The 14,524-nt window shown below is 49.6% G+C and overlaps 1 protein-coding gene across 1 annotated transcript in view; it reads right to left on the bottom strand.

Annotated features, from left to right (window-relative positions):
- The window catches only part of ANKLE2 (ankyrin repeat and LEM domain containing 2), a 40,544-nt gene that overhangs the window by 8,850 nt on the left and 17,170 nt on the right, over positions 1-14,524 (bottom strand). Inside the window, exons 6-8 of the mRNA XM_028830239.2 lie at positions 9,097-9,219; positions 5,757-5,823; positions 1,149-1,321 (exon numbers count right to left, since the gene is read on the bottom strand). Coding sequence (XP_028686072.2) covers positions 1,149-1,321; positions 5,757-5,823; positions 9,097-9,219 — 363 coding nt within the window. The remainder of the gene's footprint in view (positions 1-1,148; positions 1,322-5,756; positions 5,824-9,096; positions 9,220-14,524) is intronic.

The following is a 14,524-nucleotide window of genomic DNA, read 5'->3' on the forward strand; positions in this document are numbered from 1 at the left end:
GCAGCCCAGTCTGGGCTGTGAGGTTCAGAACCAGGAGGGCCCGAGCGTGAGGCCTCACCCTGAGGACAGCAGACGGCTTGGAGCTGCCACACCGACACACATCTAACACTGCTCCCATCGCAGGAGAAGAAACCAGCGTTGATCTTTCTTAGTCACTCTTCCTAGGGCTTTATGCTTTATGGATCTGACCTAATCCTACCTGATACCACCTAATTTTGGAGCCATTTTTTTTTTCTTTTGAGACAGAGTCTGTGATCTCGGCTCGCTGCAAGCTCCGCCTCCCGGGTTCCCACCATTCTCCTGCCTCAGCCTCCTGAGTAGCTGGGACCACAGGCGCCCACCACCATGCCTGGCTAACGTTTTGTATTTTTTTAGTAGAGACGGGGTTTCACCGTGTTAGCCAGGATGGTCTCCATCTCCTGACCTCGTGGTCTGCCCACCTCAGCCTCCCAAAGTGCTGGGATTACCAGGCGTGAGCCACCGCGCCCGGCCTGGAGCCATTTTCATCATAACTTATTTAGAAAGTTTTCAGGACAGGATTATATGTACAAGTCAGTATGTGAAATATTTCAATAGGAGAAAGAATTGAATTGTCAATTATAAATAAAAAAACGTGTACAACCTTTGGCCCACCAACACCATCATCAAGGATTTCTCCGAACATCGGGGATGAACCCGGGGGCTGAGGCTTCCAGGAGAGGGACTGGCCTGGAGCATTTCGTCTGAGAGGAAGCCAGTGGGGGCTGCAGCCATGGGGAAATGTGGTCAGGTGGACGTGCAGATGGAGCTTTCCTAGTCACAACGGGCAGCCTCGCTACACCAGCAAGGTGCCCTGAGATGGGCCGTCGACACAGAAAGAACAGGGCGACGCGTGCACAGGACGCGGCTGGCCCAGGGAATATCTGCTTTGTTGAGACGTGTGGCTCCCAGCACACCGGCCCTGGTGAGCAAGCCACAGAGCCAAGAACACACATTTCTCTGGCCGGTGTTCTCACCACCACTCACTGGTGGACGGTTTGAGATGAGGACAGCCCTGGGCTCCACAGGACGTGGCCCCTGAGACTACGCACAGGCCAAGGCTGGAACACTCAGAACTGCAGCATAGGGACAGCCAGGCACCGCTTCCAGAAGCTTCGAGAGCAGCTCACCTTGGCTGGACTCAGGGGCCCCGCGAAGGCTCTCAGGGTCAGCACTGGGTCTCGGGGGCTGCCTCCATGGCGGCTGACGTGAGAGGCCTCAGCCGTCTGGTCTGGGGACCACAGCTCCCCAATGACTGGAGAAGAAGTGTCTTCTGCTCTCAGGAGAGGCACGTAGTAGTGACCTGAGGGAAGAAACAAACACTGGCTGCAGGCTTCTGCCCCCTCCGCAGGTCAGGTCTGGTGATCAGCACGGGGGTCACACAAGCCCTTGCCAAGGCCTCTGCAAATGGATCCAATGGACAGGGCAGAGGCTGGTTTGCGCCAGAGCTCCCTTCACTTAATGCAAATGGATGCAATGGAAACAAAGTCACACGAGGTCTCAGAGCTCACTTCACTTAACCAGCCTCACTTTCCTCCACTGCTACAAGAAAGAAAAGAAAAGGAAGCCCCAGGTAGTTAAAGGACTGAGGGGTCAGACCTGAGTGAATAAGATTAGCACACAATAGGCGCTTAATACATTTTAAAAATAAGTTATATTTCATTCCAGCCAGGTGCGGTGGTTCACGCCTGTAATCCCACCACTTTGGGAGGCTGAGGTGCACGGATCACTTGAGGTCAGGAGTTCAAGACCAGCCTGGCCAACATGATGAAACCCCATCTCTACTAAAAATACAAAAATTAGCTGGGTGTGGTGGCACACGCCTACTCAGGAGGCTGAGACAAGAGAATCACTTGAACTCAGGAGGTGGAAGTTGCAGTGAGCCGAGATCACGCCACTACACACCAGCCTGAGCGACAGAGTGAGAATCTGTTTCAAAAAACAAAAAAAAAAGTTTTATTTTATTCCTTCTCTCTTTTCCCCTCTTAGTTTCAGACAGTCTCACTCCGTCACCCAGGCAGGAGTGCTGTGGTATGATCATGGCTTACGCAGCCTCCAACTCCCAGGCTCAAGTGATCCTCCCACCTCATACTCTTGAGTGGCTGGGACAACAGGCGCCACCACACCTGGCTAATCTTTTACTTTTTGTAGAGATGGGGTCTTGCTCTGTTGCCCAGGCTGGTCTCGAATGCCTGGATGCAAGCGATCATCCCACCTCCACCTCCAAAAGTTCTGGGATTACAGGTGTGGGCCGCCGTGCCCGGCCTCCTTGCTTCTCAATTCTGCCTCTGTGGTATTTTATCACAGGTGTGGGCCGCCATGCCCGGCCTCCTCGCTTCTCAGTCCTGCCTCTGTTCTAGTTTACAGTTTGCATCACTGAATACGCATCTCTCAACAGATCTGGCATCACACGGCACTTGGATGTGAAGTATGGAAAGCACAAGGAAAAGTAATGTCCTCAGGTCCCATGGGACAGTGCAATAAAGTCACACAGGATAGTGTCATGAGGTTCTGTAGGTTGCATGGAGGCCACACACCACCTCGTCCTGCTTTCAAACACAGACCCTGGAGACCTAGACTCAAGAGGCTTCCTTTACAGTCAGTCACGCTGCTCAGGAACGCCTGGGAATTTCTTATGTTAAAGGCTTATTATAGTTTTGTTTTTTTTTTTTTTTTTTTTTTTTTGGAGACGGAGTCTTGCTCTGTCGCCCAGGCTGGAGTGCAGTGGCGTGATCTCGGCTCACTGCAAGCTCCGCCTCCCTGGTTCACGCCATTCTCCTGCCTCAGCCTCCCGAGTAGTTGGGACTACAGGCGCCGCCACCACGCCTGGCTAATTTTTTTGTATTTTTAGTAGAGACAAGGTTTCACCATGTTAGCCAGGATGGTCTCCATCTCCTGACCTCGTGATCCGCCCACCTCGGCCTCCCAAAGTGCTGGGATTACAGGCATGAGCCACTGTGCCCAGCACTTATCATAGTTTTTATGCTTTTAATTTTTTTCTAATTGTAAAAGTGCTGTATGCCCATCAACAGTCGACTGGATAAAGAAAATGTGGTACGTATCGACCACGGGATATTAAGAACAAGATCATGTCCTCTGAAGCCACATGGATGGAGCTGGAGCTGTGACCCTAAGGGAACTGACACAGGCAACAAAACCAAACACAGCTCTCGCTTATGAGAGGAAGCCAAACGCTGAGACACATGGACGCAAAGAAGGAACAACAGTCAGCAGGGCCTGCTTGAGGGTGGAGGGAGGGAGGAGGAGGGAGAGGACTGAACCTACACTGATCACCTGGTGAAATAATCCACCCCCTACACCCCGGTGATGTGCAAGTTACTGATACTACAAACCTGCATGTGCACCCCTGGACCTAAAACGGAAATTAAGAAAAAGTACGGTAATTTCCATTCAAGAGTACTGAAGGTACTGAAGAATTTCCACTCAAGAGTACTAATTTTCCATACTGAAAATTAGGGTAACTCAAATACTCTATCTTACATTTTAATATCTTATATTTGAATGCATCATATGTACGTTGGCATTTTACAGGTAATGGCAGTTTTTTCCCTCTTTTAGTGGTACATGAAAAGAAAACATATAGTATATACAGTATACGGTGCATGGTAAGTATACGGTAGAATTTACCTATAATTTACTCATAAAATACTAACGTTTACTTTTTTGGCATATTGATTTGAGTCCTTTTTAACAATTTCTATCTACAGATGGAACTCATGGTCTCTGGACAGTTTTGTGCCTGGCTTTCTGATCCTATTTGTCCCTCATAACACTTTAGAGCCCCTCATCTTCACACAAGCGTGGGTCTCTCTGAGTGGTGGGAAGGGTGGGATGCAGGACGCAGCCAGCCCTGCAGCAGGCTCTGTGGCATGTGAAGCTAGTGACCGAGGCCCCAGCATGACCACAGACGCTGACCATGCCTGGGCTTTGCACGAGCCTCAGAAGGACCAGGAAGGAGATGCAGGCACTCTGGAGGTGCTGTGTAGCTCAGCCCACAGGAACATGGATCTCACAGTGCTGCCTTCTCCTCAGCAAACAGCTGCTGGGGCAGATCTTAGAGGCAACAGTGTTTTACTATCACACATAGGCAAGGACTTCTCGGACAGAAGTACTTCCTCAGTACCATCGTGAAGCAATGCCTAATGTCAGGGTTGCAAAGCATTTCTGACAGCGTGGTTTAAAAATCCAGAGCAGACTCTCAGTTCTTCAGGATGTTCTGGCAACACAGCCGTGTGTTCCAAGGGCCTCCAAAAGTTCCAGCTGGGCCTCTGGAGCGAGGCCTCAATGGCCCTGAGGAGGAACTCTCAGCGCTAGCAGCATGCAGGATTCATGTCCTGTGCACAGCTACACACGCAGAAGAAGTATAATTAACAAATTACACTTAGGATGGGAAGAGATCAGGGGACAAGCAGAGGCTCTTGATACCTTAGAGTGGGGTTGGTACACTTCCATACAAGGTCAGACAGTAAATAATTAGGCTCAGTAGGCCACAAGTCACTGTGTGCTGGGAAAGAACCCGGACAGTGTACAAATGGTGGTCATAGCTTTGTGCCAATACAATTTTATTTTTAAAAGCAGTCATTTGCAGACCCTGCTTTAAATGGAGACAGAGTTTTAGACAGGAATGGAATCCGAGACAGAGAAAAACAGGCAGGAGGGCGAAAGGACCTCAGCGTCTGCTTCAATCTCACCAGCAAGCAGAAGCTCCAGACTTCGGGCTAAGACAGCAAAGAAGAGGCGCTTCTAGACGTGTCATCTTCCAAAGTTCACGAAAACAGAGGAAGATGGCAGGGAAAAGCCATCTCTGAAACCAGCCATTTTCACACGCCTGGCACCTACAAACCGCGAGGCACAGGGGCCAACTGGAAGCTGCTGACTACAGGAGGGCGGTCCAGAAAGTAAAGCCTCTCCCAAAGGCGAGTGGGGAGGGAACATCCCAGAGCCAAGGCAGGAGCCGGAGGAGGAGGAGGAGGAGGGCGGCGGCTTCGGAACCAAAGGAGTGACGGGGCGACCCCAGGGACGACCCCCACCCCAACACAGGCAGAGAGTGACGGGGCGACCCCAAGGAGTGACCCCAGGGACGACCCCCACCCCAACACAGGCAGAGAGTGACGGGGTGACCCCAGGGAGTGACCCCAGGGACGACCCCCACCCGAACGCAGGCAGAGAGTGATGGGGCGACCCCAGGGAGTGACCCCAGGGATGGATGACCCCCACCCCAACACAGGCAGAGGGTGACGGGGCGACCCCAGGGAGTGACCCCAGGGACGACTCCCACCCCAACACAGGCAGACACACAAAAGCCAGGCCAGCCACCCAACCAAGGAGCTCTGGGCCCTGCCTCTCCCTGAGCTGTTCTTTGTCAACTGCAGGCTCTACCTGAAGAGAAGCCATCACAATGAAGCTGCTGTGGGAGAGACCTGTGGATCCAGGGGTGAGGCCACGGGCAACAGGCAGCGACACACAACCTCAAAAAAGTTCTCTCACAGAAAGCTCAAGGAACAGATACAAGACTTCAGAGAAGGGATAATAGGAAAAGAGGGGGCAAGTGAGCTGGGAGAGCTCAGAAGAAAGGATGATCCCGAGAAGAGGCTTCCGAGGGGAGCCGGCACACGCCCGGGGAGCTCAGAAAAGCAAAGCTCTGCTCTGTTCCCCCAACACTCCAAGGCCCTTCCCACCACGGATCCCACGATCCAGGCACCAACTCCCCATCTTACCCTTTAAATACTCTCTGATCCGCTCCTTCAGTTCCACAGATTTATTTTTGCTTCTTTCACAAATCACCTATTGAATAAAAAGTGTGTCTAAATCTTATTTGATTGCAATATTTCCTTATCATTACAATGATTTTAGAAAAGTAAGTTTTAAAGTCAGTAAAGCAGAATAGTATCTTAGTGCTAAAGATTTAATAAAGCTCACAATCAAAAAATGTGTGAAGAGTGCAGTCTTTCTAAAAGTCTAAGGGGACAGCTAAGAGAACACCCTCTGGGATTATGGGTAAATTTACTTTTTCTTCATGCTATTCTGCATTTTCTAACTAACTGTCTGCAAGGAGAGGAAAACATACAAGCACACGGTCAAGTAAAAGCAGGAGGCATGTGAACATGTTTCTAACTTTCTCAGGTGTCTGAGTTTCACTTACAAGAAGCCTCATCGGCCGGGCGCGGTGGCTCAAGCCTGTAATCCCAGCACTTTGGGAGGCCGAGACGGGCAGATCACGAGGTCAGGAGATCGAGACCATCCTGGCTAACCCGGTGAAACCCCGTCTCTACTAAAAAGTACAAAAAACCAGCCGCGCGAGGTGGCGGGCGCCTGTAGTCCCAGCTACTCGGGAGGCTGAGGAAGGAGAATGGCGTAAACCCGGGAGGCGGAGCTTGTAGTGAGCTGAGATCCGGCCACTGCACTCCAGCCTGGGCGACAGAGCAAGACTCCGTCTCAAAAAAAAAAAAAAAAAAAAAGAAGCCTCATCATACATAAGCTTTTTGTTGTGAGGCTGGGTCAAGGTGGAGCTCCTAATTAACACGGAACAAGAATGTTCTATTTTTGCCACTACAGAAATCAAATTTCTCAGCCTTGGAGAACTGCAGCAAAATACAAACTTGTGCTAGAAACTACAGAAAAATCAACAACCCTCAAATAAAAGGAAGGAAAGGAGCCAGCCTGTGAGAGAAACTGACTAAAACTAGGAAAACAACCACATTTTTGAGTCTGTACTGGATTGTAAGCTTTAAAAAGTCAAATGCTCGGCCGGGCGCGGTGGCTCAAGCCTGTAATCCCAGCACTTTGGGAGGCCGAGGCGGGCGGATCACGAGGTCAGGAGATCGAGACCATCCTGGCTGACACGGTGAAACCCCGTCTCTACTAAAAAAAAAAAAAAAATACAACAAAAAAAAAAAAAAAAAAAAAAAAGTCAAATGCTTTTTAAAATGCCAGGAGTTAGGCCAGGCGCGGGGGCTCACGCCTGTAATCCCAGCACTTTGGGAGGCAGAGGCGGACGGATCACGAGGTCAGGAGATCAAGACCATCCTGGTCAACATGGTGAAACCCCGTCTCTACTAAAAATATAAAAAATTAGCCAGGTGTGTTGGCGGGCGCCTGTAGTCCCAGCTACTCGGGAGACTGAGGCAGGAGAATGGCGTGAACCTGGGAGGCGGAGCTTGCAGTGAGCCGAGATCGTGCTACTGCACTCCAGCCTGGGAGACAGAGTGAGACTCCGTCTCAAAAAATAAATAAAAAAATAAAAATAAAAAATTAAAATAAAATGCCAGGAGTTTTTAGTTACCAAATGCCATTCTTATGCTGAATAAGTACAGATATTCTCACACACACACACACACAAATTAAATCATACATATGCAAAATAATGGCAATTTCTCAGTTGTAGAATTTTTTTTTTTTTTTTTTTTTTTTTTTTTTGAGACGGAGTCTCGCTCTGTCGCCCAGGCTGGAGTGCAGTGGCCGGATCTCAGCTCACTGCAAGCTCCGCCTCCCGGGTTCACGCCATTCTCCTGCCTCAGCCTCCCGAGTAGCTGGGACTACAGGTGCCTGCCACCTCGCCCGGCTAGTTTTTTGTATTTCTTAATAGAGACGGGGTTTCACCATGTTAGCCAGGATGGTCTCGATCTCCTGACCTCGTGATCCGCCCGTCTCGGCCTCCCATAGTGCTGGGATTACAGGCTTGAGCCACCGCGCCCGGCCTAGTTGTAGAATTTTCTGGTGAATTTTATTCTTTTTGGTCAAGCAGTATTTTAAATTTTCTATGGCAAGTGGATGTATTGCTTATGCAATAACAGCAGTTACAGAGGGGGTGTAGGAGAGGCCACTGTCACCGGAAGATTCTTACAGCTTTTATTTCTAAAGGGCTGCTAGACCGTGGACAGCTCACAGCTGTAATACACAGAAACATGAAACTTGTCTTTCAGTTCTCAGAAGGTCCAGATACGTCTGGCACTTTGTGGGCACAGAACGTACTTCTGCCCTTTGTAAGGTGCACTTTGCTCAGCTGCTCAGGGTCATGATGAGGCCTGACTGACCACGCTTTTCTGGGTCAGATGAGTACGTATGTGTGAGAAGCTTAGCACAGCGCTTGGTGCACACTAAGCTGAATACAATTTAGCTGCTTTCAGCATCGTCATCCTCACCACCATCGTCACCATCACCATCACCTCTGCCAACACCATCATCACTGCGATCTTCATCCTCACCATCACATCATCACCATCGCTATCTTCATCACCATCCTCACCACCATCATCCTCATCATCACAACCATCACCATCATCAGCATCATCATCCTCACTGTCACCATTCCCACAATCCTCACCACTACCACCATCACCACCTTCACCATCACCAGCATCACCATCATCACCACCATTCTCACTACCACCATCATCACCATAATCACCATCACCACCATCACACCATAATCATCACCATCATCATCACAACCATCATCATCCTCACCGTCACCATTACCACAATCCTCACCACTACCACCATCACCACCATTACCATCTTCACTATCACCACCATCACCATCTTCACTATCACCACCATCATTCTCACTACCACCATCATCACTATCACCATCACCATCATTCTCACCAGCACCATCACCACCGTAATCATCACCATCACAACCACCACATCCTCACTGCCATCCCCATCACCACCACCATCACCATCATTCTACCACCGTCATCACCATCACCATCACCACCACCATCATTACTTCTGTTCTCTTTGACTCTGGTCAACTGACGTGTTCAGAAAGGGAACTTGATAAAAGACTGTGAGCTGTTTAAAGCAACTGACTGCCAGTTTTAGGAAAATAAAATCAGCAAACCGGGTCAGTTCCTTCCCTCCTGGTTCTACAGATGCATCATCTTCACAAAGTGCATCTGACCCAACAGCCAGGGTTCTAACATGTCCCATAAGGCAAACACACTCACACAGAGCTCCTTGTGGCTTCCCTGTGCCTGTGATAACAGACTGTCAATTTATGTCTTTTCATTTCTAACTCCAGATAGTAACTGAATTTTAATAAGTACTTACATCTTCAGGTGTTTTATCATATTTATTCCTTGGGTTTTTTACAATCAAATGGTGTGACGAAAGCACGTTGACTACATCTGCACTTCCAAACTTACAAGCAAAATGCAACGGTGTGTCATAGCCCTGAAAAAAGGTGCAGAGGAAGCACAATTATTCACACGTGTCTCATGAGGTTGCTCTAAGATGAAAATAGATATTTATACATTTATTTATTGATTTTATTTTATTTTTTGAGACAGAGTCTCACTCTGTTGCCCAGGCTGGAGTGCACTGGCGTGATCTTGGCTCACTGCAATCTCTGCCTCCTGGGTTTAAGCGATTCTCCTGCCTCAGGCTCCCCAGTAGCTGGGACTACAGGCACCTGCCACCACATCCTTTTTTTTTTTTTTTTTTTTTTAGTAGAGACGGGGTTTCACCATGTTGGTCAGACTGATCTCAAACTCCTGACCTCAGGTGATCCACCCGCCTTGGCCTCCCAAAGTGCTGGGATTACAGGCGTGAGTCACCCCACCCGGCTTCTACTTTTTTTTTTTTTAAAAGACTCACAAACAAAAAGGCCATATAAGACGCTACTTTTATAACAGAAAAATAACTGGCATTCTAGCACATACCCACTTCATGACAAGGCTTGAGCTCAGCACACTGACCCGGGTGCCCAGGCCCTGGAGGAGCTTAAATTCTCCATAAACAGCGAACAGTAGCTTTAACCAGTACAGGGCCCAGTACAACGTCATGTAAAACATGCCCAGAAAATGAAATACACAGATGGGGACCACAATCGGAATAAAGCAAAGCCCACGAATTTGGCCTGTACTCAAAGAAAAGTCTCTGTGGCACGTGACACCCAGTAAACGAAACTCTTCACTGCTGACGATGCTGCACCACGCCCTGACTGGGAACCCAGGTCTCTGTCCATGACGCTGCGTCACGCCCTCCCTCCCCCATGGGGTCGCAGGTCTCCACGCCATCTGCCTGGAGTTCCCACAGCTGCACCTCTGATCCTTCCTTATGCTCTGGGCAGTCTCAATGTCACCTTCAAATGTGGCCTATAGACCAGCAGGCCTCATGGTCAACAGTGCCCCTGAGCCCAAGACCTGAAGGGCCAACTCCCTCCCAGGCACCTCACTTGGACATCCCACAGGCAGCTCCACTGCACCGTGTAGAAAACAGAATTCATTTACACCTAGCAGAGCCAGAAACGCCTCCTCACGTCACCTCTGATTACCAAGATTCTGGCTGTAAAGTGTCTGGTGGCATCGTATGCCATGGCGGCCACCCCTAAGCTTCTGCACAGGGAACAAAAACTCATCATGGACCCTGCGGCCTGCACTGACACCCCGCCTCCACTCCTTGGCAACACAGCCTAGGTCACCCGCAAATGTCCTTCTCCAGCTCCCTCCCACCATCACCCACTAGAGGTAATAACCCTTACGACTCGCTCACACGACCCCAGAAAGGTCTGGATGTTTGAATACACCACCACGCTGCCTGCACCCCATCCTTCTGTCCAGGGGCTGGTAAGCTTTCTTGGACAAGGACCAGACAGCAAGCATTATAGACTTTTGAGGCCATCCTGTCTCTGCCACGGCTACCCAACTCCACTCTTGTAGCAGGAAAGCAGCCACAGACAAATCCACAAATGAGTGTGGCTATGTTCCAATAAAGCCTTATTTACACACACAGATGGCAGCTGAGCTGGCTCCTGGGCTGCAGTTTGCTGGCCCCTCCTCGAGTGCAATGATTGCTCTGTGTTCTCCAACCCTCAGGCCCTTCTTCTTTTCTTTTTTTTCTTTTTTTTGGAGATAAAGAAGTCTTACTTTGTCACCGAGGCTGGAGTGCAGGGGCGCAATCTCGGCTCATTGCAACCTTCACCTCCCAGGTTCAAGTGATTCTCCTGCCTCAGCCTCCCTAGTAGCTGGGATTACAGGTGAGGATAATTTTTTTTTTTTTTTTTTTTTTTTTTTTGAGACGGAGTCTCACTCTGTTACCCAGGCTGGAATGTGGTGGCGCGATCTCGGCTCACTGCAAGCTCCGCCTCCCAGGTTCACACCATTCTCCTGCCTCAGCCTCCTGTGTCGCTGGCACTACAGGTGCCCACCACCGTACTCGGCTAATTTTTTGTATTTTTAGTAGAGACGGGGTTTCACCGTGTTAGCCAAGATGGTCTCGATCTCCTGACCTCGTGATCCCCCCGTCTCGGCCTCCCAAAGTGCTGGGATTACAGGTGTGAGCCACCGCGCCCGGCCCTAATTTTAGTATTTTTAATAGAGACAGGGTTCTGCCATGTTGGCCAGGCTGGTCTCAAACTCTTGACCTCAGGTGATCCACCCGCCTCAGCCTCCCAAAGTGCTGTGATTACAGACGTGAGCCACGGCACCCGGTCCTCAGGCCTTTCTTGGTCCACATTCTACTTTACAGGACTGAGGTTCCGGGTCCTCTGCTTCAGAAACATGACCGCCCCCCTCCCGCTTCCCAGGCCCTCTGCCGTGCATCTGGGCAGATGGTCTACACAGAAAGGACCCGCAACAGAACGGCTTCCTTCTGGCCCACCATTCTCCCCACTACACAACGGCCCTTTCCAACCTGTTCTGTACTCGGCAAACCTCACCACCCCGATTTCTGCCTGTTCTTGCTGGGTAACTTCCTGTAGTTCTGGCTGACCTTCTCTCCAGCCCTGCTTCTCACCCACACCGTAATCTTGGGATGTGATCTCTCCAAAAACCCTGGTACTTTCTCAAGTTATTTTTGGTCCACACTTTAATGATTCCTACTTTTGGGGGTTATAATAAACAAATGTAACCTGAAATATCTAATTTCAGTAATTTACTAAGTTTTCTTTCTGGACACACACATGCACATTTTCTGTGAATACTGCGTGAAAATAAGAACATGTATTCCTAGTCGAACCTCATTTCCTTACTCAGTTTGCTCACACTCAGCATAACTGACGCACTGTGATGTTACTCCCCCTTTCCTAGTTCATGTACACTATTGCTTTTTTGGTAACCACTGTTTTCACTTTCACCCCTTTGTATAATTTTGCTGGCTTGACAAAATGTCAACACTCCCCCTTTTCTCTCTTGTTGATTTAAAAATTATTCTTGCTTTTCAATTTTGCAGCTCAGTCGGGCGCAGTGGCTCACGCCTGTAATCCCAACACTTTGGGAGGCCAACGCGGACGGACCACTTGAGGTCAGGAGCTCAAAACCAGCCGGGCAAATATGGTGAAACCCTGTCTCTACTAAAAGTACGAAAATCAGCCGGGGGTGGTAGTGCATGCCAGCAGTCCCACTACTCAGGAGGCTGAGTCAAGAGCATCGCATGAGCCTGGGAGGCAGAGGCTGCAGTGAGCTGAGATTGTGCCACTGCACTCCAGCCTGGGGCACAGAGCAAGACACCGTCTCAAAAAAAAGTTTTTTTTTTGCAGCTCAACATATCATATTCACTGCGTTATCCAAATAACAAAATTATGCCTCCCCACAATATGCTTCTTTGACACTCTCTTCTACCCACCACAACACGACATTCCACACTCCCGGGTTTTACTAAGAGTTTGTAATTCCTGGCTCTAAGCTGTCACTGGGCTTTCCCTCACAAAAATACATCGATTCTTCAAGAATTCTTACTTATGCATTGTTCAACCACTGAAAACCATCCCTCTTTCGGTGGTGGGGACAGGGTCTTGCTCTGTCATCCAGACTGCAGTATAGTAGTGCCATCTCGGCTCATTGCAGCCTCTGCGTCCTAGGCTCAGGGGATCCTCTCACCTCAGCCTCCTGAGTAGCTGGGGCTACAGGCATGTGCCACCACCCCTGGCTAATTTGTTTTTTTAAATTTTTTGTAGAGACAGAGTTTTGCCATGTTGCCCAGGCTGGTCTCAAACTCCTGGGCTCAAGCAATCTGCCCACCTCAGCCTCCCTAAGTGCTGGGAGGCCATCCACATGAATTTAAACAGTCGTGTACCCAGTTTTACACTAAAGTTTGTAGCTGAAACAGATAACTGTGCTGTCCTTCCTAGGGGTACAGGAAGTGGACAGGGCAGAGGATTTGAAACACCGAGCCAAAGCCCAGGCTCCCTTTAAGAATCATGTTAGTGGCCGGGTGCGGTGGCTCACGCCTGTAATCCCAGCACTTTGGGAGCCCGAGGCGGGCGGATCACGAGGTCAGGAGATTGAGACCATCCTGGCTAACACGGTGAAACCCCGTCTCTACTAAAAATACAAAAAAAATTTGCCAGGCATGGTGGCAGGTACCTGTAGTCCCAGCTACTCAGGAGGCTGAGGCAGGAGAATGGTTGAACCCGGGAGGAGGAGCTTGCAGTGAGCCGAGATTGCGCCACTGCACTCCAGCCTGGGAGACAGAGCAAGACTCCATCTCAAGAAAAAAGAAAAAAAAAAAAATCAGGTTAGCCCGTCAGAATGTTGAAGGATTGAAGAGCCGCACCTCCTCCTTCCCTAACTCGCAGAAGGAGTGCAATCGCCCAGAAAGCCCTATGTGTTCCACGAGCTTCTTATCTTGAAATGTTGAACAAGAAAACTGTCCATTTTCTGAGACCCCCCAGAAAGTAAACTGATTATCAACAACTGCTTAATTGTTGCACTAATCTATCTTTAACGAAAAGCAAATTCGTTATTTTTTTTAAGCAATGGACTTTTCAAAAATTGAAATTAGGCAAAGCAGCTTAAGCCTCCTAATGAGAGAATATTATTTGTTCACTCAAGCTGAAATTCAAGCCTCACATTGCCTTATGCTTTGTTTATGATAAATATATAAATGAGGGTTGCTTAACAGCTGTGAGCACTGTGTGGGATTTTACACCTGGCCTGTGTGAACGCCTGTTCCAGTTGGGGTGTTGATTTGACTAATACGCTTGATCCCAGTGTATAAAACTTGCTTCTCTTTCTCAAGCAGAGCAGCTCCCCTGGCTCCCTACTCTGCCCTGAAGGACTCTTGGGCTCCTGGGGGTGGAAAGGGCCAAGAGAAGGAAAAGCCTGTCTTTAGCACCCTTTAGAAGAGCTGTGCCCCCTTCACAGTGCTGCCTTGCATGGGCCTAGCCCGGGGGGGCACTCATCAGTGACTCCAACTCGCCTGCTTGCTGCACTTGGGATGAAACGATCCCACAGGTCAGGTGGAGGGTGGGGTGTGGGCACTGGCCAGGATTGCTGTCGCCTTTTCTCAAGAGCGAGGAAGATCGTTCCTATTTCTAAGCAGTCACACCCCAGCAGTCTCTTTCTCACACAGTCCTGCATGTTAGGCGCCGTGGTCTGCAGGGGCAGCTCTGTGCCTCAGTGGCTCTTGGCAGGACACTGAGGGCCTGTCTGTGGTGTGCCCAGCTCTGCCACTCCCAGGAGGAGAAAGGCTGCTCAGCTCAAGGTATCCTGTTCAGCAGAGCAAATGTCCTCTGACAACCATGTCCCCAGACAGTTCA

The sequence above is a fragment of the Macaca mulatta genome, chromosome 11 (genome assembly GCF_049350105.2).
Source record: "Macaca mulatta isolate MMU2019108-1 chromosome 11, T2T-MMU8v2.0, whole genome shotgun sequence".
Classification (NCBI taxonomy): Eukaryota; Metazoa; Chordata; class Mammalia; order Primates; family Cercopithecidae; genus Macaca; species Macaca mulatta.